This window comes from Beta vulgaris, chromosome 4, assembly GCF_026745355.1.
Source record: "Beta vulgaris subsp. vulgaris cultivar EL10 chromosome 4, EL10.2, whole genome shotgun sequence".
NCBI lineage: Eukaryota > Viridiplantae > Streptophyta > Magnoliopsida > Caryophyllales > Amaranthaceae > Beta > Beta vulgaris.
The window spans coordinates 57,586,510-57,608,803 of NC_079205.1; the positions used below are offsets into that span (position 1 = coordinate 57,586,510).

Consider the following 22,294-nt stretch of genomic DNA (forward strand, 5'->3'; position numbering starts at 1 on the left):
AGATTAAAGTAGTCACTATATTAAGAAATATGATCTATTCTCTTCTTAATATTGGGCTTGGGCCGTGCCTACTTTTAAATTAAAAGTAGACGGTCTCTTACAAGACCAACTGTTGTAGTTTCTAATGTTTGGTTTAATTGGTGGATTTGAGAGGAATCACATGTTTGATTGTCATTAAGTAAATGAAAGGAAAAAAATAAAGAAAATATAGACAAAAGTTTCTTAACTTTCTTCCCTGTCAGATTCCTCCGATTTTGGGAGGAAAGAAAACCAAAAATTTAAGAGTATTCTATTCCTTCCACTTCCTCTGCTTTCCAATCAAACCCCTCTTATTTTCATAAAAAGTTTGTTTTTACCGGTTCTTTCCTTTATTTTCATCCAAATCATTTTTACCAAACAACGCCTTAAAGAGTTACTAAGAGTGCAGTATATATATTGCCGAGTACGCACTGCCCAACAAATTACAAATTACAAATTACAAATTACAAATACCGTTAGTTAATCGGCGTTGTTTCTTGGATTTTCCAAATCGTAGTCTGCTAATTCGGTAATTCCTGCAGAAGTTGTGATTTTTTGTCGTCGTTGCATCAAAACACCAATCACATCATCATACCAATATATTTTAGTTAAGGTAAGGTACACAATCTTTTGATTAATGTAAGGTACGTCAATGATAATTCCCTAAATATATTTTAGTTTGTTTAAAGATTCAATATAATTATGCTTTCTTGATGATTCATTGATGAATGATGAGTATCTAGATTCAATTGAAGTAATCTCATGAACCTATGTTTGCTAGATTAGTTTGGTTTGTCATCTAGTGCGGTAATTTGAAATGTATGATGCATGATATTAAAGATGCATGATATGTGTAGATTTTTTTTGGTCCATGCATAATAGAGTTAAGTATAACAATTTGTGTATTTATAGAGGTATATATTCTTTTTAAGAAAATTCTGTAACACGTTTGATATGTGATTTTGGTTTTGGAGACATATTGTTCATTTGACCAGTTTTACTAACCAGTTTCTAATAGTTGTTCTTGATTCCAAATTTCCAAGATTCATATCTCTGTGAGAAAAATGGATAAAAGGAATCAAAGATTATTCTTGTTCCTATATAATTTCCATGTATGTGAATACGAATCCCTTTTTTGTTTTTCTCCGCAACCAATCCTCTTATTTACGATCAACATTTTTTGGAGCCCTTCTTGAACGAATCCATTTCTACGGAAAGATAAAATATCTAGTAAAAGTGATTTTTCATTTATATAATTTGAGATAAATTTATTATATCAGTAGACATCTTTTAGTCCGTATAATCTTTTGTTTGACGAAAACTTCAAATGCAATTGACTTTCTTAGTGTGAATTTTTTGAATCTCAATAAAGTGTTTCAATGAAGCCCCTATCCGTGTGTCTCAATCAATAATATCCGTGAATTAGATGTTCAACGAGCTTTACACTTATTTTTTGGGTTTGAAACTGATGTAATTAGCTGATTTTAATTTGTCATAAAGTGGGATATAACTTAGTTAAACCCAGAATCAACATGTGATTAAAACACATTTTGCCTATGATGAAAAAAGACAGTTATAAAGTCTTATAAGACTGTCAGAAAGTGAACCAATAACAACCAGAAATAAATTATCTTTTAGTTAAAGACTTTCCTTCTTCCCTCTTCATTCTCCCATGAATCAGACAAATATAATCCTTGACTTTCATAATTTTTTAGAATAAACAACAAATCAAAGATATACTAATAATGACTTTCTCCATTAAACTCCTCCTTCACAATCCCAGGTTCTTTCTTTATCAGTTTTCTTTCTTCAACTTCAAATTTGTTAAATTTGCAGAATTTCTTATTCAATCATATTGTTTGATTTAATAAAGTTATTGTCTTTGTTTTTGTTAATTTTGTAGTAGTATAGAAGCAGGATTATTGAGTAAGAACTTCAATTGTTGTTTATGGAAGAATAATTCAACAAGGTCATTTCATATTCAGCTTAAGAACAAACTTTTTCCAGCAATTTCTACACATATTCACTGGTATGCATATTTCTCTCTAATAAGTTCTTATTTGTTACACTTATTATTGTGATTTCTTGTAATAAAAAGCAACTTAAGAAAAGCTTAATTTGGTGGGTGAATTCCCTCCACCAACTTAGGAAAAGTTTTGATTAGTTGGTTGAGATTTGATTAGTAATTATGGGTTTCTTTTGAGAACGTGTTAGATGCATTGCCAATAGAAAAAAGTCAGTTTGCCTAATCATTTGCATAATTAGCAATATGCCCTTAACAAACTGAACTTGGTTGAGGGTATTATAGAGTTTTCGCCCGTTGTTGGTTGCCTAACTGCTAGATAATAAGCATGACATTATCTGATAACATACATAAATCATAATCATATATTCATAAGGATGTTATCCAACAAATAACATGCTACAAACTGTTTGTTAATTCAAATTTGAACTTGTGATCCTAACATCGTCTGTGGTAGTGGTTAGCTTTGTCTGTTTTAGGAGTCAATCTTTGTGCTCGAAGTATTGGTGTGTTTTCTTCACCTGATTTTCACTTATTTGAGTTAATAGCTTTGAACTCAACTTATCTAAACTTATCGTAGTTATGAATTGACCATACCCTTATTAGCACGAAACTTTACTTTTCTGAACTTATCGACCTTGGACATAACTTGTTTGAATTTATGTTAAACTAGTACCCTTGAACTAACATGTGAAATAGCATTTTTCTTAAAATAAGTGAAAATAGAGTCAACAAAATGATGTACTCCATCACTATTTTGGTCAAATTAATAGTTAAGACTTTGTCCACTAATAGTTTAACTATAACTTTTACAAAAATGTACCTGTAAGTGATCATTTTGTGCACTCCAAGATTGGCCATCATTATAAGGGGTTTTTCTTTCCTTACCAAACGTTGTCTTATAGTATTTCCCTCTGTGAAGTTCTACTGCAGCTGTTCCTATAATGGCAGAGGAGAAAAGGAAGTCATTATTTGATGCAAATGAAGCTGGTATTCTAGTTAAGGAGCTTAGACGGCAGTTTGGTTCTGGAAAGACGAAGACTTATGAATGGAGAGAAGCGCAAATAAAGAGTTTATCCCAAATGATTGATGATAGGGAAAAGGAGATCATTGAAGCCCTTCATGAAGATCTTTGCAAACCCGAATTTGAAGGATTTGTTGCTGAGGTACATATCTTAAGCTTTTCCTTACCAGTTATTGGTATATATTTGATACCGGTCATTGCATCAAAATTCTATAATCTTGGACTTTAATTTTGCAGGATCCGTGCATATATGAAATTTGAATCTTATCATTGTTAGTTTTCAGTTTAAAGATCTTAAAAGTCATATAATATGTATGATAAACTTAAATTTAGTCATACTGAAACTAACTATGTTTATTTCAAAGATTGACAACTGAAATTTGAAACTACTTATTATGTTCTTAGTTTCCGAAGAAAAAGAAACCAAAAATAGAAATGGGTGACGAACAAATGCTAAGTTATTCGATCTCAATCACTCTTATGATTTTATAACTTATAATAATTGAATCTTGGGGAAGATAATCAACATTAATCACATTTCGGTTGACTATCTTAATGTATATCTTTTGTGTTGTAGATTGCCATGATAAAATCTTCATGTAAGTTGGCACTTCGGGACTTGAAGCAGTGGATGAAGCCAGAGAAGGTGAGTAACTTTCTTTAAGAAATTTAGTCACCTAAGCTGATAGTATAAGAAAAAGGAAAGTCAGAAATTGTTTGAGAAGAACATGGTGATTGAATACTACATAGCCCTTAGATTCTCATACAACCACAAATTTGATAAAATGTCTTTGCAGGTGAAAACTTCATTAACAACATATCCCTCATCAGCAGAGATTGTCTCAGAACCATTGGGAGTTGTGCTCGTTATCTCAGCATGGAATTATCCTTTCTGTATGTGGAAAAAATACATTATCTTAGACATCTATGAAGTCTTTTGATCCTAGAGATTGATAATACTTGTAATATTAGATTTTTAACATTCAGTCTTACATATGAACTATAATTTGACAGTGTTGTCACTCGATCCGGTGATTGGTGCAATAGCAGCTGGAAATGCAGTAGTCCTGAAACCTTCTGAAATCGCTCCAGCCACATCTTCATTACTCGCAAAACTATTGCAAGAATATGTTGACAGTACTTTAATAAAAGTTGTTGAGGGTGCTGTTGATGAAACTTCTGCCCTTCTTGAGCAAAAATGGGATAAAATTTTCTATACAGGTTTTTATCTACTTTTTTTTCCTGATCCTAGATTCAACATGTTTCTTACGTTTTCAGTAAATGTGTAGTTATTTTACTCGTTCTCTTTTACCTTTTTTAAGGTAGTGGAAGAGTTGGCAAAATTATCATGGCTGCGGCTGCCAAGCACCTTACACCGGTTGTATTAGAGCTTGGAGGGAAATGCCCTGTAGTTGTTGATTCAAATGTCAATTTGCAAGTACAAATCCTTCCTTACTTGTAATGTTGCTTCATTTTTTAGAAAGATATAAATATATCTAATATTTTATCTGGTTAAACTTTAAAAGGTTGCGGCAAGAAGAATTATAGCAGGAAAATGGTCCTGCAATAGTGGGCAGACCTGTACTGCAGCAGATTATGTTATTACCACCAAAGATTTCGCTCCACAGCTGGTAAAACAACTGTTCTTGCTGATATCTGCTAATGTGCCGACTAAGGTTATTACCGGTAATAAATTGTGTTCATATATAATTTGATATTTTGATGTCTTATTTATTGGCAGATTGCTGCTCTAAGATCAGAGTTGGATAAGTTTTTCGGGAAGGATCATATGGAATCGAAAGACATGTCTAGAGTTGTCAACTCGTATCATTTCACACGGTTAATGAAACTGATGGAGGAAGATGGAGTATCTGATAAGATCGTCTTAGGTGGTAAAACAAATGCAATGCAATTGTAAGTTTCCATAATCTGATTCTTAGTTTCTTAAATGAATCTCAGTGTAATATATGTGTTACAATATTTTTGTTTTTACAATATAGGAAGATAGCGCCTACAGTCCTTCTAGATGCTCCAGAAGACTCTCTTTTGATGACAGAGGAGATTTTCGGACCCTTGCTTCCTATTGTTACTGTGAGTATAATCAGTAGTGTTGAATATTAAGAACTGAGTTTTTGAAAGTGCTTGTTCGGTGTAGCTGAGGGCTGAGGCTTCGTTCTTTTCACTTGATATCCTTTATGTGAAATTTGACCCGTATTTGAACTTAGGAAGCCCTCATCTCAACATATTGTTTCTTATGGACTTAATTTTTCCTGAAAGTTATGTTCTCAAGGTGAAAAGAACAGAGCCTAAGTTGGTATATTCAGATTTCTACCTCACTATTGCATTTTCTAGCTGAAATGTCCTAACTTATGTCTGGTATGAATTGCAAGTTTCTCGAAAATGTGTCATTTATTGATTTTTTGCTATGAACTTTAAGGTTGAAAAAATTGAAGATAGTTTTGAAGTGATCAAGTCCAAACCGAAGCCATTAGCAGCGTATCTTTTCACAAACAATGAGAAGCTGAAAACTGAATTTATCAAGGACATATCGGCAGGAGGAATGCTCATCAACGACACTATTCTGCATGTAAGTATTCGACAATCATCAGTTCTGTAAAACAGTATTATACACAATAAAAATAACGTGAATTTGCCTTTTCTTTCGCCTGATAATAACTGTGCTATTATTTCTGAATTCTGATGATACAGCTTACTGTCTCTACTTTACCATTTGGAGGAGTGGGCGAGAGTGGTATGGGCTACTACCATGGAAAATTCTCCTTTGAGGCTTTCAGCCATAAAAAGGCTGTCATGTACAGAAGTTTCGAAGGAGATTCATCAATAAGATATCCGCCATACACCTCCAAGAAGCTAAATTTGTTGAAGGCTTTGATGAGTGGCAGCATTTTTAGGATCATTCTTGGTTTTATTCAATGGTTGAAACAGTGAAACATGATCATAGACAAACTGTTCTTTTAATTTTTTTTACATATAGCACAGTCGCGCAGATATGAAGATATTATACACACACTCTTCTGAATTTGTTGGTGTATGTGATTTTAGTACAGTTCAAACTTAAATAAAAATATATCTCTTCTGTTCTTATATGCCAGAATGTCTATTATCACCATTAAGGTTTAAGTTTCATGCACTTATTAGCCGAAAATGAATCTGTTATGATTTTCATGACCATACCTAATTAAGTAAATCTAAATGCTAAAGTAGAGAAAAAGAAGATCAATTTTGATGGGTTTTTGGTATCTAAGGGGGAGAGGAAGTGGAGGTTTCTTACCTAAATATCCTATCCAAGCAGAAAACAATGCCAACTCCTTCCTCACAGTTTGGTAAATACCAAGTGCACCATACTGTCAAGTGTCACCTTATGCTGATTATTTTAAGCAGCCACTTTTGAACCTTGTCCTCACAAAGTTGAAGAAGATTTTGCCAAATCTTGTAGAATCTACTTAAGAAAAACTGACTAATTAAGCCATAACTTACTAGACAGAGTTATTATAGACAATGGCTACTGCACATAATATGTCCATTAAGAACGGTTATGTACAAGTTTTGTTTCATAATTTGGATCCTTCTCTAAATTAGATGTGAAACTTTTACGGCTACTTCAATCTTTTTACATTAATGATGTATAACAACATAAATCAACCACAAATGAATATTCCGATTGGCGAATTCAAACTTGGGGAGAGGGGGGAACTATTCCAGAATGAAAACTCGGTTATTCTTTCTCCAGATTCACTCTATGACTACACGTCCGCCATAATTAACTCTGCACATCATAACGTTACAAACAATATTGAAGCTAATCCATTCCACTCTTAACCCTAAAAAATATCTTTATTTTTCTCCAAATTAACTAATAAATACACATCTGACATAATCAACACTCTGTACATACTCACAAATAATATCGAAACGAAGACTCTCGATCTTTCTCTTTCCATCTTTCACCAAAACCAAATATCTTATTCCACACAGACAAACCTTGGATCTTGAACTAATTGTTACTACTCCTAAACATTGAAAATTAGGAAATTAGGGTTCCTTATTATTATCTAATGAACACAAAACAAAGAAACAGAAAATATTACAACAGGACACAGGGAGGACTGAAAAAGAAAACAACAGTTTTCAAACCTTTTTCTTTGGTTTCTGGTTCTGCACTCTGCACTACCCTAATTGGCTAATTCTAATATCTCTCTCTGTGTAAAACCCTAATTACCAAACACAAAATTCCGATTGAAATTCTCTCTCCTCGTCGTCGGCGACGATGAAGAAACCTTCGCCGGCAGCGATGGCGGATTCGTCGGAATTTCCTCCACCTGCACCCCCAAATCATCGGAAGAAGAAAACGAGGGAACTGCCGAATTTATCTGATTGCCATTGTTGTAATCGTCGAATCAATTGCACAAACCCTAAAAATCGGCTTCAAATCCTAGCTAGTGAATGGCGAATTGTTCTTCTCTGTAAAAGTTGCTACAATCTTGTAGAATCATCGCAGTATTGTTCGTATTGCTTAATTAGGGTTTCAACTTCATCAATGGAGTCGTGTTATGAGTGCAAGAAATGTCGTCGTAGGATTCATAAGGATTGCGTTCCAATGTTTTCTTTTGGTTCAGGTAATATTAGTAGTAGTGATGTTTTTTCGGTTTGTTTTGATTGTTGGATCCCAAATTTGCTTGAGAATGAATATAATTCTAGGGTTATTCATAGTAGAAGTAAGGGTAAAGAGGTTAAATGTGGTGGTGAATTGACGAATTCGTTAGGGAGTTCTGGGGTCTGTGATTCACAGGATAAGGGGAAGGGTTTGGAGGGTGTAATGAATGATGCTCATGTTTTGGCTCAGAAGAAGATTGCGGCTGCGCTTGAAGCGAAGGAGAAGGCTTTGGACAAAGCAATTGTTGCGAAGAGGGCGGTGGTGCTAGCGAGTAGTGCTGTGGGTGTGGTTGCCGTAAATAAAGAGGATGATCAACGGGGTTCGATGATTGATGATGATGCCCAATTGGCTTTTAGGTTGCATAGAGCGATGAATAGTTCGCGTAGGATCTTGAGAAACTCGTGCTTGTTGAATACCCATTGTGTGGATGTTCCTGAGGTGAATGGGAGTTTGGATGAACAGGCAGCTGTTGCAATGAATCACTCTAGCAAACCACTCAATATTAGGGGCGATGAGCAAAATGGGTTGCTTGAGACTAGACAACGATGTGAGCAGAATTGTGCTAGACCACAAGATGAAAAGCATGGTGGTGACTTTGGCGGTTGCTTGATTACATATACCAGGAAGGGGCGGGCATCATTAGAGGGGAAGTGCAAGGAAGAACCAGATTTTTACCTAAGGACATACAGCGAGGGATGTTCATCTGGAGGTGTAAGGGTGAAAGAGGAACCTGAGTCTCCTCTGAGGACATATTGCAGGAGGCTGTCAAAAGTTAAAAGGCGGAAACTGGAACTTGGTCATTGTTCTAAAACATATAGCAGGAGGCACTCAGCGATACCACATTTTAGAAGCAAATTGAGTTATGGACATTTAAACTTGGATAACAGGTCTCTTGCTCCAGCTGTGGATTTGGAGATTTCTGGGAAATCAAGAGCATTCACTGCTTCTTAGTGTTGTTCCTTAATTTGAAGCTCCAGTTTTGTGGAAGGTCTCACTTCTAATCTTCTCCCTATTTCCTTCTGTACAGCGGAAGATCTCTAATTAATTGGTGAGAATTCTTCCAATTTGATTCATGATACTTAATGCTGCTTTTGTATGGAATGGTAATGTGTTAATTGCAATATTCTTACAAGTTTCTATGCAAAATCAAAGACATTACCAGCTAGAACTGAGGTAGGCTTTGGGTAGATTGTTTGTCATGGCCTCATGGGATAGGAAAATGTGCACATAATATTTTAGTTGTTTGTGCTCTTTACTTGTTGAAGGGACAATTCATTATCTTGGCTGTTATGGTCATTAAGTTGTGTTGGGCTTTGTCTGTAAAATGTTAGCTGTATCTTTGCTTATCCAAAAGGACGAAACTCCACTTATTCAGGGGATCCTTCCCTGCTGCATTAGTGTCTATTAGCCTATATGAAGGATGAGTCATGACAGTTGTGTTCGTATCACTGACTAGTGGAACTTTCAGGAAGCCTTAAATTTCCTTAGGTCGAGGGTGTGATTCTGCAGCTATGTCGTCATGAATAACAGGAGTACATCTGAATTATATGGAGTAGTTGGCTATTTTGTAAATTCGATGTATAGTTGATACATATGGTGCTGGTTTGTATTTGGTTGTTTAGATAAGATTTCGTATAAGCAAGCTCACTTATAGGGAAACTAGAGTCTTAAGCCATTTGCTTCACATTTGGTTTTGTGGTCTTAGTAAGCACTTTGCAAGTGGGTGTTCATTTCTCTGGTGGAGTTCTAACAAACTTCTTTGTGCTATCTCCTGATGGTGGTTTCTTTCTTTGGGACTCGGAATTGGACAGTTAGACCACCAAGTGGCGTTGTTTTTCTTTTGTAGATATGATGGCTATATCTCTTATACCTAGATTTTACTTCTCTAGCATTTCTGCATATTGACATTCATTCCTTGAATAAGCACACTCTAATTGATTCATGTTAGTGACTTAGTGTGATGGTTGCAAAGGTTACCTGTATATAGCTCTACATGGCATCGATATGGAGAGTGGAGGTAGCTGGAAGTAGAACAATCTGGTGCTCTTAGGTATTTGGTTGTGGCACAAATTGAAGGCTTTAGTGACTCACAAGTTTTGGCGAGAAGTTAAAAGGTGAATACAGCCAATATGATTTATTTTTACAGTGAATAGGGCAGACTTTTATCTTGGACGAAGCTTAGTTAACTATCTTAATCTACATCCTGAGATGAAGCTTTTGTTTAAACTGCAGGTGTGTAGAATACTCGTACTGATATTTGGCTGAGAACCAATAGATTACTTAGCAATTTTGCCAAATTTGTGCATCATGTGTAGGAAAGATAATGAGAGATTGATTATTATCCATGCATTTTGAAGGCATCACTTATATGCTGGTTTCCTCCCCCTCCTCTTCCCTTCCCTTCCTTTTCTAGGTGTGCGTGTGTGGGGAGGGGGATACTGATTGGATTATTCCTTTGGTGCAATGCTTTCTCCAACATACTTTCTTTTCTAAAGTTTGAGTTTGGTTTTAGAGAAGGGTAGTTGCCTTGTCAGAATAAGGGTATGACTTATATCTGCAATCTCGCTGGTTGCTTTTCTTCTCACTGGAGCAGTTCAAGTAATTTCACTCTGTCAGATTTACCGCAGGATTCACATGTGCCTATGAATACATTGATTTGGTTTCACTCTTAATGAGAGATTGGGAATTATCCATGCATTTTGAAGGACCACTTTCATGCTGGTTTCCTCCCCCTTCCTTCCCTGCCCTCCTTCCTTTCCTTTTCAAGGTGTGCGTGTGTGTGTGTGTTGGGGGGGGGGGGACTGATTGGATTATTACTTTGGTGCAATGCTTTATCCGGCATACTTTCTTTTCTATAGTTTGAGTTTGTTTTTAGAGAAGGGTAGTTGCCTTGTCAGAATAAGGGTATGACTTATATTTGCAATCTCGCTGGTTGCCTTTCTTCTCCACTGGAGCAGTTCAAGTAATTTCACTGTCAGATTTACCGCAGGATTCACATGTGCCTATGAATACATTGATTTGGTTTCACTCTTAAGGGGGATTGTCACCCTAAGTGGTCGTTTGGCTTACATAGGGAGTATAAGCTCCCACGAAATTCAAATTCAAATTCATGAGAATTAACTTCCTTATTCATAATTCATGGGAATTGCCAAAAGTTGTTTGGTGAATAAAGGGGGAAGTAAACCATAGGAATTTTTACTTACCTAGGGGGGTTACGGAGTAACTTCCTACATTTTGTGGGAACTAGAATCTAGGAAGTGTCAATTCTTCCATTCCATATTTTTGTCAAGCAAACACAACTCACCAACTTTTCACTTCCTTGGAAGTCGCACTTCACATTTTCATGTCAACCAAATAACGTAAGACTTTGTAACGTGGCTAAAAAGAGATCTAGCTTTTGAGAATGATTGACCACGGAGGCACGGACAGCACTAAGTTTCTAGGAAAGCTTACCACTTTTGCCTATTCCACTTGTTGCCTTTTCTGATAACTAGATGTACTTATCTCTGATAATCTAATCTTGCAACAAGCTATCAGCATTAGCCAAAGAGTTAAGAGTGTCAACCATCCGATCTCTTTGCTTTGGAAGATCATTATGAATAATAATAATAGAATAGTTGCAAGCTTGACCTTGTAAAAGGAAATTTTTGAAATTGCAATTTGGCTTATCCTCCAATCCTGTAGAGAGAACCTTGTTTATGCTCGAAGTTGCTTTATATATTTATCAAAAGATCACCTACGTTCTAAGAGAAGACAACTTGATTCCAATTTCCAGGATACATTGAACATCCCTGCTAATAGAATGTTTCCCGTTCCACGGAGATCCCCTTCCAAATATTTCATACAGCTCAAATATCTTCTGGGATTCAGATATATGTTTGTCCTATAGGTATGTAAACAGTAAAGATAGCAGCTAGTTTACCTGCATAGATGAGAAACTTTTTAGTCCAGAATTCAGCTTGGGATCTCGCTGCTTTTACCAATTAGTGCTTATTACTTCAGTAAGTCGGCTTAAAAGCAGAGATACTTTTATGAAAGCCACCTCTTTTGTGTGTCTCGTCTAATCTTAAGAGCTCACATCTACTGCATATATGATGTTGTTGGCATCCAAATAAGAAACTATAGAAATGTGGGTTTATTGGAGTAAGAGTTAACGTCTTTACAGAAGTCAAATCCCTAGAAATAACAACCAAATCCTATCTTCAATACCTAGGAGGAAGTTTTTTTTAGCTTGGTTGAAACTTCATCTCTTTATGTCTGAACAAGAAGGAAGTGTGTGAGAAAATATCCGGCCCCCGAGAAAAAGATTTGAGGATGCTTTGCCTAATACCTCCTTTTAGGTCCTTCCTCATCAAAGAGAACATCCAGAAAAGTAGTTGAAAGGAAAATTTTGGGAGATTTACAAGTCTGTCCTTAAGAGACAGATCTATGAGAAAACCAACAGAACCATCAAAGCTTATCTTCATGAAGCTCAAAATTATAATATGACTGGCTTTTGTTGTATCAATCTTGATAAACATACCGAGAATAGATCTTTCATCCTGCAATGTATGAGTAGCTCCCTGATTATGAGATTGTCATAAAAGCTAAACACCCCTTGATGAAGGCTGGTTCAGCGATATTGAAAAAAGAGTGGCTGGAACATCTTGAAGCCCTTTTTTCGGGTTGTGGGAATGTTTTGTGCAAACTGTCGTAACAGTATATGGGTCTGAATTCTGTCATAAATTAGGAGAATGACTTTTAACAGATACTAGTACTAGATGAAGGTAGCATTTGGTTAGTATAGAAAAAGGACACGTTTGCAAATGTGAGCCTTATGGTGACATAGGCTCTAATACCATTTGAAGACAAGCTCTTTGATCTGTTGTGGAGTACAGTTAAATCTTAATGTCATCATGAAAGATTGCATTAAACAAAATAAATTGCTTTCCATTGGGTCTTTCAGGAACAAACTCTATTAGTTTTTTACTAGTTAGGGTGAGATCGTGTGTGTTCGACTTCCCTAGGCCTGCTTGAGCGAGATTTAGGGTATTGTTGCAAAATTGCAAGAGTAGAACTTTTCCATGGTCATTAAGATGCTAATTTGGACCTTAGAATCTTATTTCGTATGATCCAGGAGAGAGTTGATCATGCCAAATCATTATTAGAATCTTAATGTTGGTTGGATCTGATGATCCTATTGGATTAGAGGATTTGATTGTAGGTTCTTTACACAATCCTATGAGCAAGAATCTGATTCTACATTGGTATATAAACTATGTAACATGGACTTCTCCTTTCATCTTTACTGCGAATATTAGATGCCTTATTGTCCAACAGATTATATAGATATTTGGATAATTCGTTTGAGGCTGAATACATGAATTGTTTCTTATAAGATGTACAGAATTGTCTAGGGGAAATGCTGATCGTAGGATTCTTACACAATTCTATGATCAAGAATCTGATTCTACATCAGTCTTTAAGCTATTGTAACTTCGAGTCCTCTTTGACCTGTAATTAGGGATGAAAGTTCGGTGTGCGGTTTGGATTAGGGCCTAATCCAATCCGATCCGAATAAAATTTGGATTTCAATTTTTCAATCCGAATCCAAACCAATTAGTCTTTGAATCCGATCCAATCCAATCCGATTTTTCATACTCTAGATTAGATCCGATCCGAAAATCCGATTTTTTTAAAACTCTAGTTTTTCGATTAAATGAATTAAGCATAACAACAACTTAGTAGATTTAGGAAATGAGGAATTAAGTGCACTTAGTGTTTTGGGGGAAGGGTTGAAGTGCTATGTGTATTGAGTTATGGAGTAGGTTTTTTTATAAAAAATATCAGTTAAGCTCTAAAGCCCAATCCAGATACATAATACAAGGCATATTACTATTTGGTTATTTTGGATTTTTGGATCTGATTACCCTCAATCCAATCCGATCCGAAAATCCAATTTTTCAAAAAATCTCAATCCGAATCCAATCCGAACACAGTCCAAATCCGATCCGAATTACTAATTCGGATTGGATTGGATTGGATTTTGGATTTTATCCGAATAACTTTCACCCCTACCTGTAATGCCGATGCTAGATGCATAATAGTCTGATAAATTATATGGAGACTTGGATACTCATTTGAGGCAAAACTTGAGGGTTTGATGTGCCTCATGATGCTGATGGTGACAAGTGCAGCACTTCTAAGCTGGGTTTTATAAGTGGGGATTTTCCCTAATTTTTTGTCTACTATGCCACAACCCTTAGCATTTGTCTTTGTAGCTTGCCTTAATTCATGAATTGCAGCGTGGCATATACCCTGTATTTTTGTATATGGTGTCTTTCACAATTGTGCTTAGGGAGGTGGAGAAGATTCAACAAGATGTTCCTTCTGCTACTATTCATAGGGAAGAAGACAAGATGAGATTTTAGTTTTCCACTTTTGGTATGTGTTGTGAGAATTGACGAATTTGTTGTCATACCATATATATAAGTTGAGGTTCTGAACTTTAGACCATCTTTTGACATAGAACAACAATTTTATGCATTCAATTGGATTCCTTTCTCTATGAATGTGATGTCATATCAGGGGTAGACTAGAAATACTCTTATGCCACATCTCTCTTATCTTAAAAGGGCACAACTTATACGGTGTACCATGCATAACCAGTATTCGTACCATAGCTATTTATAACAGATTGTAACACAATAACTGCAGAATAATGCGGAGTGTTCTTTTTGCTGTCTTTGCGCTAAAAACAATGTCTTTACTCGGGAGAATGGTAACATAGTACAAGACATGAGCACAAGGACTACTTAAAAGCCAATCTGGAAAAAATTGCAATTTGAAAGATGATAAGAATATTGTAGACTTTTTTGGTCTTTTTGAGGTGTAAGATGCATCACATACAGAACAATAATGTCTTTTTTGCTGGGTAAGGCAAGCTCTTTCTTCATGAACTCATCTTTTGGCTTATTATATCTCCTTTGTTGTCTTTCCCTTTAGTTGGCTGACATTCCCAAAAAAGGGGTTGGAGCAGGAAATATGTAGATACACTAGTTTCTTTGTGTTGGGCATCTGATAAGTCATGCTCCCTTTAATTAGAGAATAATGGTTACCACTTTATCTGACTGTCCCTTATAATTTTCCTTCCTTGCTATGTTACATTCTACTATTTACTTCCTCAGTTCCTCGACCTTTTTTTTTTCTTTTATGGGCTTCTTAAATGCTTAGTCACTTCCCATTTCTAAGTGTCGCACTTTGTCCACGTGGAGTATCTTAATCTAGAAATGTATGTATTTGAACAATTCCTGCACACTCTGACTATTATTGGACATACATAAATCAGATGTTGCCCTCATAGTTCTGGTTCTCCTGGGGTTTTAAATTCAGTTTCCATTTTCCAGGATTTCTCAAGCTTGTTCGGATTGTCGAAAGGAATGTCGTGGTTATGCAGCAGTCAAATTTTGAGGAAGCTGGCTTGCCAACCAGAGAACTTTGAGAAATAGTACAGGAATTTGATATGTAGTTTAACATAGAATTGTCACAGAATAGCTTTTGTGAGTATGATGTATGTGACACATGGAGTAAGATTTGGGCAAAGATCTTATTCTTTATTTTGCCATGAATTATACCAGTCATAGCATTGTAAACTTTGGAATATATATTTAACAAATATCAATGCTTGAGGAAAAAGTTTGGTGCTCCTGTTATATGAAATATTTCGATCCTTTTGTACCCAGCAAGCAAAAATATTCTTGATACATTGACTATACAGTGACCATCTTGATGGATGTTTGCTCGGTTCTAAGTGACTGAAGAGATATGGCTTTGTGTATGTATAGGTAGAGTTGGCAATGTCTGGCCTCGACACGAACTCATTGACCTGAATTGGTCGTTCGACAGTACAAGACTCTGAACAGGACTGAATGATGATTCAAAGAGGGTCTTAACACCTATTTATACTCTAAAATTTTGGGAAAGTCCTCCCTCCATCCGAACTTTGGGCAAGCTAAAAATTGGCCAGACATTAGGACAAGGAAATGCATTCTGTTGGTGCATAATGAAGGCTGGCACAATGAAAGGGAAATAATTGGAGAGAGAACTTTCAAGGATAATTATAAGCATGTAATCAATGTCTATCTGAGACAGGAATTTTGCATTCAAGCCTTTCACCTTGATATGAGTGAGATATCTTGTGTTTTCATTGTGGTCTGTCTTTGTTTCATGCCTCAGTATAAATCAATAATGTTTATTGATATCCAAAACTTATTGTCACACTATTATTAGTTTATAGGAGTACTACACTATCAATATGACAATCAATTTTGAAGAGGAACAATACATTAATATTTTTCCCCAAGGGAGAAGGACAATGTGGGGTTTTGCTGTAATTTAATATGTTAGGTTGGACAGTTGGAAGACAATTTTGAATGTAGAAAAATTATTTTAGTAATTGTTGTTTTCTGATTTTGTTTTAGGTAAGATGAAGATTCCTTACAAGTGGGAGAGGGTTCGGGAGAGGGTCGGGGTGGGGAACTAGGGATCTCACTTTGTAAGGGACAAAAATTAGACCCTCGCCACAAGAGTGGAAGGAAGGCTCCAATCAACTAGACTGCTTTAAGTAATTGCTGCTTGAATCTGATATAACATGCTTCATAGCAATCTGGCTGAGGTTTTTTTTTCAAGAGCTGACTTTTTCTATACACAATCTTATTTGAAGGTTATGCTGCCACCCTGAACTTGCTGGCTGCTGCTCTTTTGTCCTCAATACAGGTGAGTGAATTTACATTCTTTTTTTAATTCCTTAATCCTCATAAACTTTCGTTTTTTCTTATCACAGTATAACTAACAATTTCTTTTGGGAAAGGTTAAATGCAGAGAAGAATGCTTATTAGTAAAAGAAAAAGAAGAGAGAATTTACTGGCCTTAGTTATTGGAGGAAAGTTGGGGAATTTGGGAGTTTAGAGGCAAATTAGTAATTACTTCCAAATTTTTTTTCCGAATCTCGAACGTAAACTTTAACCATTAGTACTTTTCTTTATGTACTTTTGTTTATCACACTTTGAAATAAATCTATCTAAATCCTTCTAATAATATATTGATATATACTTCATATTAGTAAAAAAAAAACTGTCAAAATCTATAAGTTTGACCACAAAAAATGCCGAAAGAATATTTTTGCACTTCTTTTAAACATTGTATAATCCATCAAAATAACTTATATGTTACGTATCTAATCATGTGTTATTAGCAATAGCCAATAGGTTTCCCATAATCCAAACAAAAATATGTTCTTTATATAGGAAACTCTTAACATGTCCCAAACATACTGGGGCTATAGTTGTCTTTTACAAAGTTGGTATAACCACTTGCTAACTTTATTTTCATAAGTCGTTTGCTTGTAAATAGTTAAAAACTTCCTATTATTTGGTCCAGAAAGGTACTTTTCAGGAAACTTTCAGGAAGTTTCTTTATATAAACCCTAAAGTCCTAACCATATGTTCATTTACATACTTCTTCCATCTCATGATACTCGCTACACTTTTCATTGTGGGAAGTTTCACATTACTTGCTACACTTCATTTTTAAGCAATAAACTCTCTTTATCTCTCTCCTCACATGTGTCCCTTTTCTTTTTATTTTCTACCTCTTTTTTCTCCAAAAATTGTCAGTGTAACAAGTAATATGAAACGGAGGAAGTAGTATTATTATATTCTTAAACCCTTTTCCAAGCTTATAAAAAAAGCTTTTCCTTTCCCATCTAAGAACTTAAAATAAAGAAAAATCATTCCTTTATTCCCTAAGTCAGAATTACAGTTGGGTCTGTCAATACTGTTATTTTTATCCTTCCCCTTCATTGCAGAACAAGAAAAGAACATAAGAAAAATCCTAACAGAAGCAAAAACAATATCACAATTACAATTTATTCTCTACTTCATGAATTTCTTTCAGCAAGGCAAGATTACACAACAGCTATATTCTATAGTATAAATAAGACTTAACTACTATTTCAACAACCCTTTAATAACCAACTGTAGAAACTAACATCAGAAATATCTGTTCTGTCTAAAAAAGACAAAAAAAAAGAAAAAAGATTTATCCTTTTGAAAGCCCTGAGTTAAAGGCCAGAAAGAGAGAAACAATGATGAGAAAGCAAAATATGCAACATCAGATGTTATGGTGCTTGATGTTACTCTTTCTGGGCACAACATCAATATCAAAATGTTCTTATATTAATGAAAAACAGCCTTATTATTATTATAGGGGTCGTCCAATGCTTTTTGGTGCAAGTTCATCTTCAGTGTATTCTCATCGGATCATGGTTTCCTCTATCATTCTCCCCGTTTATGGCAACGTTTATCCCCGAGGGTAATTCGCATTCTGTAACATTCAATGCTTTTTGTCTTTATTAATCACATTTTAGTTAGTACATTTGATGAACCTTTGAAGTTTGTGTTGATTGAGGTTATGCTGATTGCTGGAATCTGTGACAATAGAGGTTGAAAAGATTGAGAAACTTTTTATGATCTTTTTTCTTAATGATGGTTTTGAGTATGTGATTATTATATGTGGTCTATGTTGCTTGGACTAACAGAATAGGATCAGATTGACTAATTTCTGGAAATTTTGTTTGTGGTTTAATATGATATGCTGAGTATTGCACTATGTGTGGTTGTTAAGGACTTCAAGGTTCTTGGTTGGATACATTGGTTAAAATGAAGAGTTCAGTAACATAATCTGTTTTTTTTACCAATGGTTTGTTTGGTCTGTGGTAATAAAGGATAAACGATTGTAATTGTAATGAGTTGATATGTAAAATTGGAAGAAATGGATAATGAGTAATAATGACTATTTACGAAGAAATCTGCATATCGAGGGATTCTCGAGGATAGGAATGTGTTACAATGGCCATTGGCCTATTGCCATTACCAACAAATCTGAAATCGAGGAACTCTTGAGGATAGGATTGTGTTACGATGGCCCTTGGCTTATTGCCACCACCATTACTACTGCATATTATCGCTTACTGAACAAGCTATAGGTGATATTGGGTTGTACTTTAATTGTTATTGGAGATTGGAATTCAGATTATGTCTATGATAGATAAAGGGACATCATTTCAGAAGTCGAAGTTTCTCTACTAGTTTTTCCAGAAACATGTAATTATATCCATTTAGAAAGGGTCAATTCATGGTAGTATTCACTGATTAATTGTTTGAGCTGAAAAATCAAGTTTTTGATCTTTTTATTCTGCTAATTTGTTATAGCTGTGATTGTCATACTTTTAAGGAGCAAATATTGACTTGATATTGACTTGTGTTAGCACGAACAAGCTCTGAATCTATATTTAAAGTTCATGTGAAATTACATATGATGCATTGTTTCTCAGCAATATTTAGAGACTCAAACATTTCAGAATTTGCACTCCAGATTTTACTATGTACCAGTCCTTGTAGGGGATCCTCCAAGACCCTACTTTCTTGATCCTGATACAGGCAGTGACCTCACTTGGCTCCAATGTGATGCACCTTGTGTTCGTTGTACTAGGGTAAGCTGCAATTTCTTTCTCGTGGGATTTATTGACTTGTAACTTTTATTTATGTGAAAGACCATATGATGACTTGGATGGACTGGTAAGGGTATTGAAGATTTGGGATCATGGAGATTTTAGAAGAAGTCGAGGGAGGCTGAAAAAGACTTGGATGGAAGGTGCTAAGACTTATTGACTAGAGTAACTAAGACAGGAGCATATAGCACTTGACTGGAAATGGAGACAGGGTGTCTACATCATGGACAGCCACTGATATAAGTCTTGGTTCAAGCTGCCGATTCCATCTTAATGGGATTAACACTTTTGCATTGTTATGGATTTTATTGTTGTTGTAAGACCATATGCTATTTATTCTCTCATCTAGTCCATTGCGTAAAACTCCGAATGTCTTGTGAGTTTAACTAACATGTTCCTCATTTTGCGAGAATGTTGATTAGTTGTCATCTATCCTGATTTTAACTTATTTCCTGTTGTCATGCTATTTCTCACTACTATTTGTGCATGGAAATTTTTCCACAGGCTCCTCATCCTCTTTACAAACCCAGCAGTGACTTAATACCCTGTAGAGATCCCCTGTGTGCTGCCGTACAACCTGAATATTACAGAAGTGAAACCCCTGAGCAATGTGATTATGAGGTTGAGTATGCAGATGGTGGTTCATCGCTTGGTGTTCTCCTGAGGGATGCCATGCATTTTAACCTTACTAACGGACTAACACAAAGCCCTCGTCTGGGAATTGGGTTAGTAATTTTATGATTCCGTGTTCCTGTTCCTCCATTTTGGGTGACCTTGAGAAAAATAGTATGTGCTGTAATTAACGAATTGTTGGATGCAAATTTAACTTTTTTAACCGAATATGCAGATGTGGATATGATCAAATCCCCGGCTCATCTCACCATCCCTTGGATGGAGTACTTGGTCTTGGCAAGGGGAAAGCCAGCATTGTCTCACAACTCAGTGATCAGGGTTTGACCAGGAATGTTGTCGGCCACTGCTTAAGTGCGCGAGGGGGAGGCTACATCTTCATAGGAGATCAAGTTTATGATTCTTCTCGTATGGTTTGGACAAATTCATCTAGTGGTTACACGTAAGACCATTTCCCTTTGCCCCTAAGTTATGGCTTGATCTGTGGTTTGCCCCTTTGTAAAGAAAATATGATGTCTGTTTTTCAGGAAACACTACTCACCTGGATTTGCAGAGCTCGTTTATGGTCGGAGAACAACTGGAGTTGAAAATCTTCTTGTGATTTTCGATAGTGGGAGTTCCTACACTTACTTTGCCTCTGAGGCTTACCACACCCTTGTTTCTCTGGTGAGAATCTCCAAAATAAACTACTTTATTAGGAAATACAATCTTAATTCATTACTATATTATGAAAAGGCAAAGTATTTCCAGCATTTGACAATTTCAGAAGTGAAATGTATTTTGCAGTTGACGAGAGATTTACATAGAACGTCTCTGAAAGATGCCACTGATGATGACACGCTTCCTGTATGCTGGAAAGGTAGAAGACCTTTCAAGAGTATTCGCGATGTAAAGAAGTACTTCAAGCCTTTGGCTTTAAGCTTTGGGGATGGAGGCAGATATGCTTCTCATTATGACATCCCTCCTGAAAATTATCTTATTATCTCAGTAAGTAGCACCTTCAGAATGTCACTCTCTGTACTTTGTTTAAATGCTTACAGTACTTGATGCAGCAATTTGTTTTCGCTTTTCTTCTGCTTTCAGATGAAAGGCAATGTCTGCTTGGGAATTCTGAATGGTACTGAAGTAGGACTACAGAATTACAACATCATTGGAGGTAAGAAAGAAAAGCATAATGTATTGAAGAATACCTTTCCTTTTCTAATCTGTTTTCGGTCAGAGAATGTCTTTGATGAGATCATAACTTATACTGAAACATTAAAGTTATCCCAGCACTATGTCAAGTAAGAAAATTTCAGCACAAGATTTTTCACTCTTAAAATTTGATCACACAATTTTATGACTGGTGCCTGTCTTTCCTTTTCTTTAGTCGTGTTAAGAGTCTATGACGATTCTTATAGTGTTTGATGTGAGTTTTGAGTGTGTGTAAAAAAAGACAGAATGAGGATGATGCATGAATTTATAGACAAGACGTGCATGCGCAATGCTGAGTCGATGATACATTCATAACTCTGAAAGTCACCCAGTCCCACAATAAGTTTGTAATATCGCCTAAAACAAGACTTTGCCTATCCTCCAATGTTGTTAATTGCTTGATCACAATTATACTTCCTTTCTACAGATATATCGATGCAAGATAAGATGATAGTCTATGATAACGAGAAAACTATGATCGGATGGGGATCAGCCAACTGCGAAAAAATTCCCAAAGGGAAGGCAGTGGCATTATGAAGATTGTCTCTGTAGATAGCTTTGTTTGATCTGTAAGTACATTGAACAGTATGCAAGATGGCAGGCATTAGAAGTTGTAAGTAGACATATTCTTGTTATGTATATTAGGGTCATTATATTTACATTGTTGTTGGGGGCTAAAAACACTTCCATTCATTTATCAGGTTCATGTTATTAGAGACGAGAATAAAGATTATGTAATTCAGTAACATTTTCCCCCTCCATTCCAGAACACAAGGCATATAAATACAATTAGGTAGGTCATGTTACAGATGGATGTAGCATTTACTGAACTGCTTTCCAGATTGCCTTTCTCATGATCTTCTCAGCACCAATGCACCATCTAATGTGATTTTCTGTACTACAAGTTTAAGCTCACTAGTAATTCGTATCCCATCTTATCTTAGGCCAGAGTGCATTTCAAAAGATGTATTAGTAGATGATGCATATTTGACTCTCGGGAAGATGATTCAATGCTTATATGAGCTTTTACGCGTAAAATTAGTTATTGGCCTAGACGATGTTTAAGTTGCGTGTTTTACATTTAGGTATTGCTAGATAGACACCGTGATAATATTCCTTCTCATTGAAACAATAATCAAATTTGATTTTCTCAAATTTGGATCAATGGGTGAATTTGACTAT

The 22,294-nt window shown here is 35.7% G+C and overlaps 2 protein-coding genes across 8 annotated transcripts; both read left to right on the forward strand.

Annotated features, from left to right (window-relative positions):
- Window positions 1–1,620: 1,620 nt before the first annotated feature.
- Window positions 1,621–6,172, forward strand: LOC104890532 (aldehyde dehydrogenase family 3 member H1). 2 transcript variants are annotated; one of them, XM_010676054.4, is made up of 12 exons: window positions 1,621–1,801; window positions 1,922–2,047; window positions 2,964–3,207; window positions 3,643–3,711; window positions 3,863–3,959; window positions 4,080–4,286; window positions 4,388–4,503; window positions 4,592–4,696; window positions 4,807–4,979; window positions 5,066–5,156; window positions 5,503–5,652; window positions 5,775–6,172. In XM_010676054.4, exons 1-12 carry the CDS (start codon window positions 1,764–1,766, stop codon window positions 6,012–6,014), a joined length of 1,656 nt encoding a protein of 551 aa, XP_010674356.2. In that variant the 5' UTR covers window positions 1,621–1,763; the 3' UTR covers window positions 6,015–6,172. The 2 variants fall into 2 exon arrangements, with proteins under 2 accessions (XP_010674356.2, XP_010674357.2); XM_010676055.4 differs by having other exon boundaries at window positions 1,925–2,047.
- Window positions 6,173–7,170: 998 nt separating this feature from the next.
- Window positions 7,171–21,942, forward strand: LOC104890531 (aspartic proteinase Asp1). 6 transcript variants are annotated; one of them, XM_048643431.2, is made up of 10 exons: window positions 7,171–8,788; window positions 16,442–16,494; window positions 17,986–18,090; window positions 19,153–19,270; window positions 19,793–20,013; window positions 20,136–20,360; window positions 20,446–20,584; window positions 20,705–20,905; window positions 21,002–21,074; window positions 21,540–21,942. In XM_048643431.2, the coding sequence occupies exons 3-10, from the start codon at window positions 17,996–17,998 to the stop codon at window positions 21,647–21,649; spliced, it is 1,182 nt and encodes a 393-aa protein (XP_048499388.1). In that variant the 5' UTR covers window positions 7,171–8,788; window positions 16,442–16,494; window positions 17,986–17,995; the 3' UTR covers window positions 21,650–21,942. The 6 variants fall into 6 exon arrangements, 4 of the variants coding, with proteins under 4 accessions (XP_048499388.1, XP_010674352.2, XP_010674355.1 ...); XM_010676053.4 differs by lacking the exon at window positions 7,171–8,788 and adding an exon at window positions 16,252–16,342; XM_010676051.4 differs by lacking the exons at window positions 7,171–8,788; window positions 16,442–16,494 and having other exon boundaries at window positions 17,076–18,090.
- The last annotated feature ends 352 nt before the right edge of the window (window positions 21,943–22,294 follow it).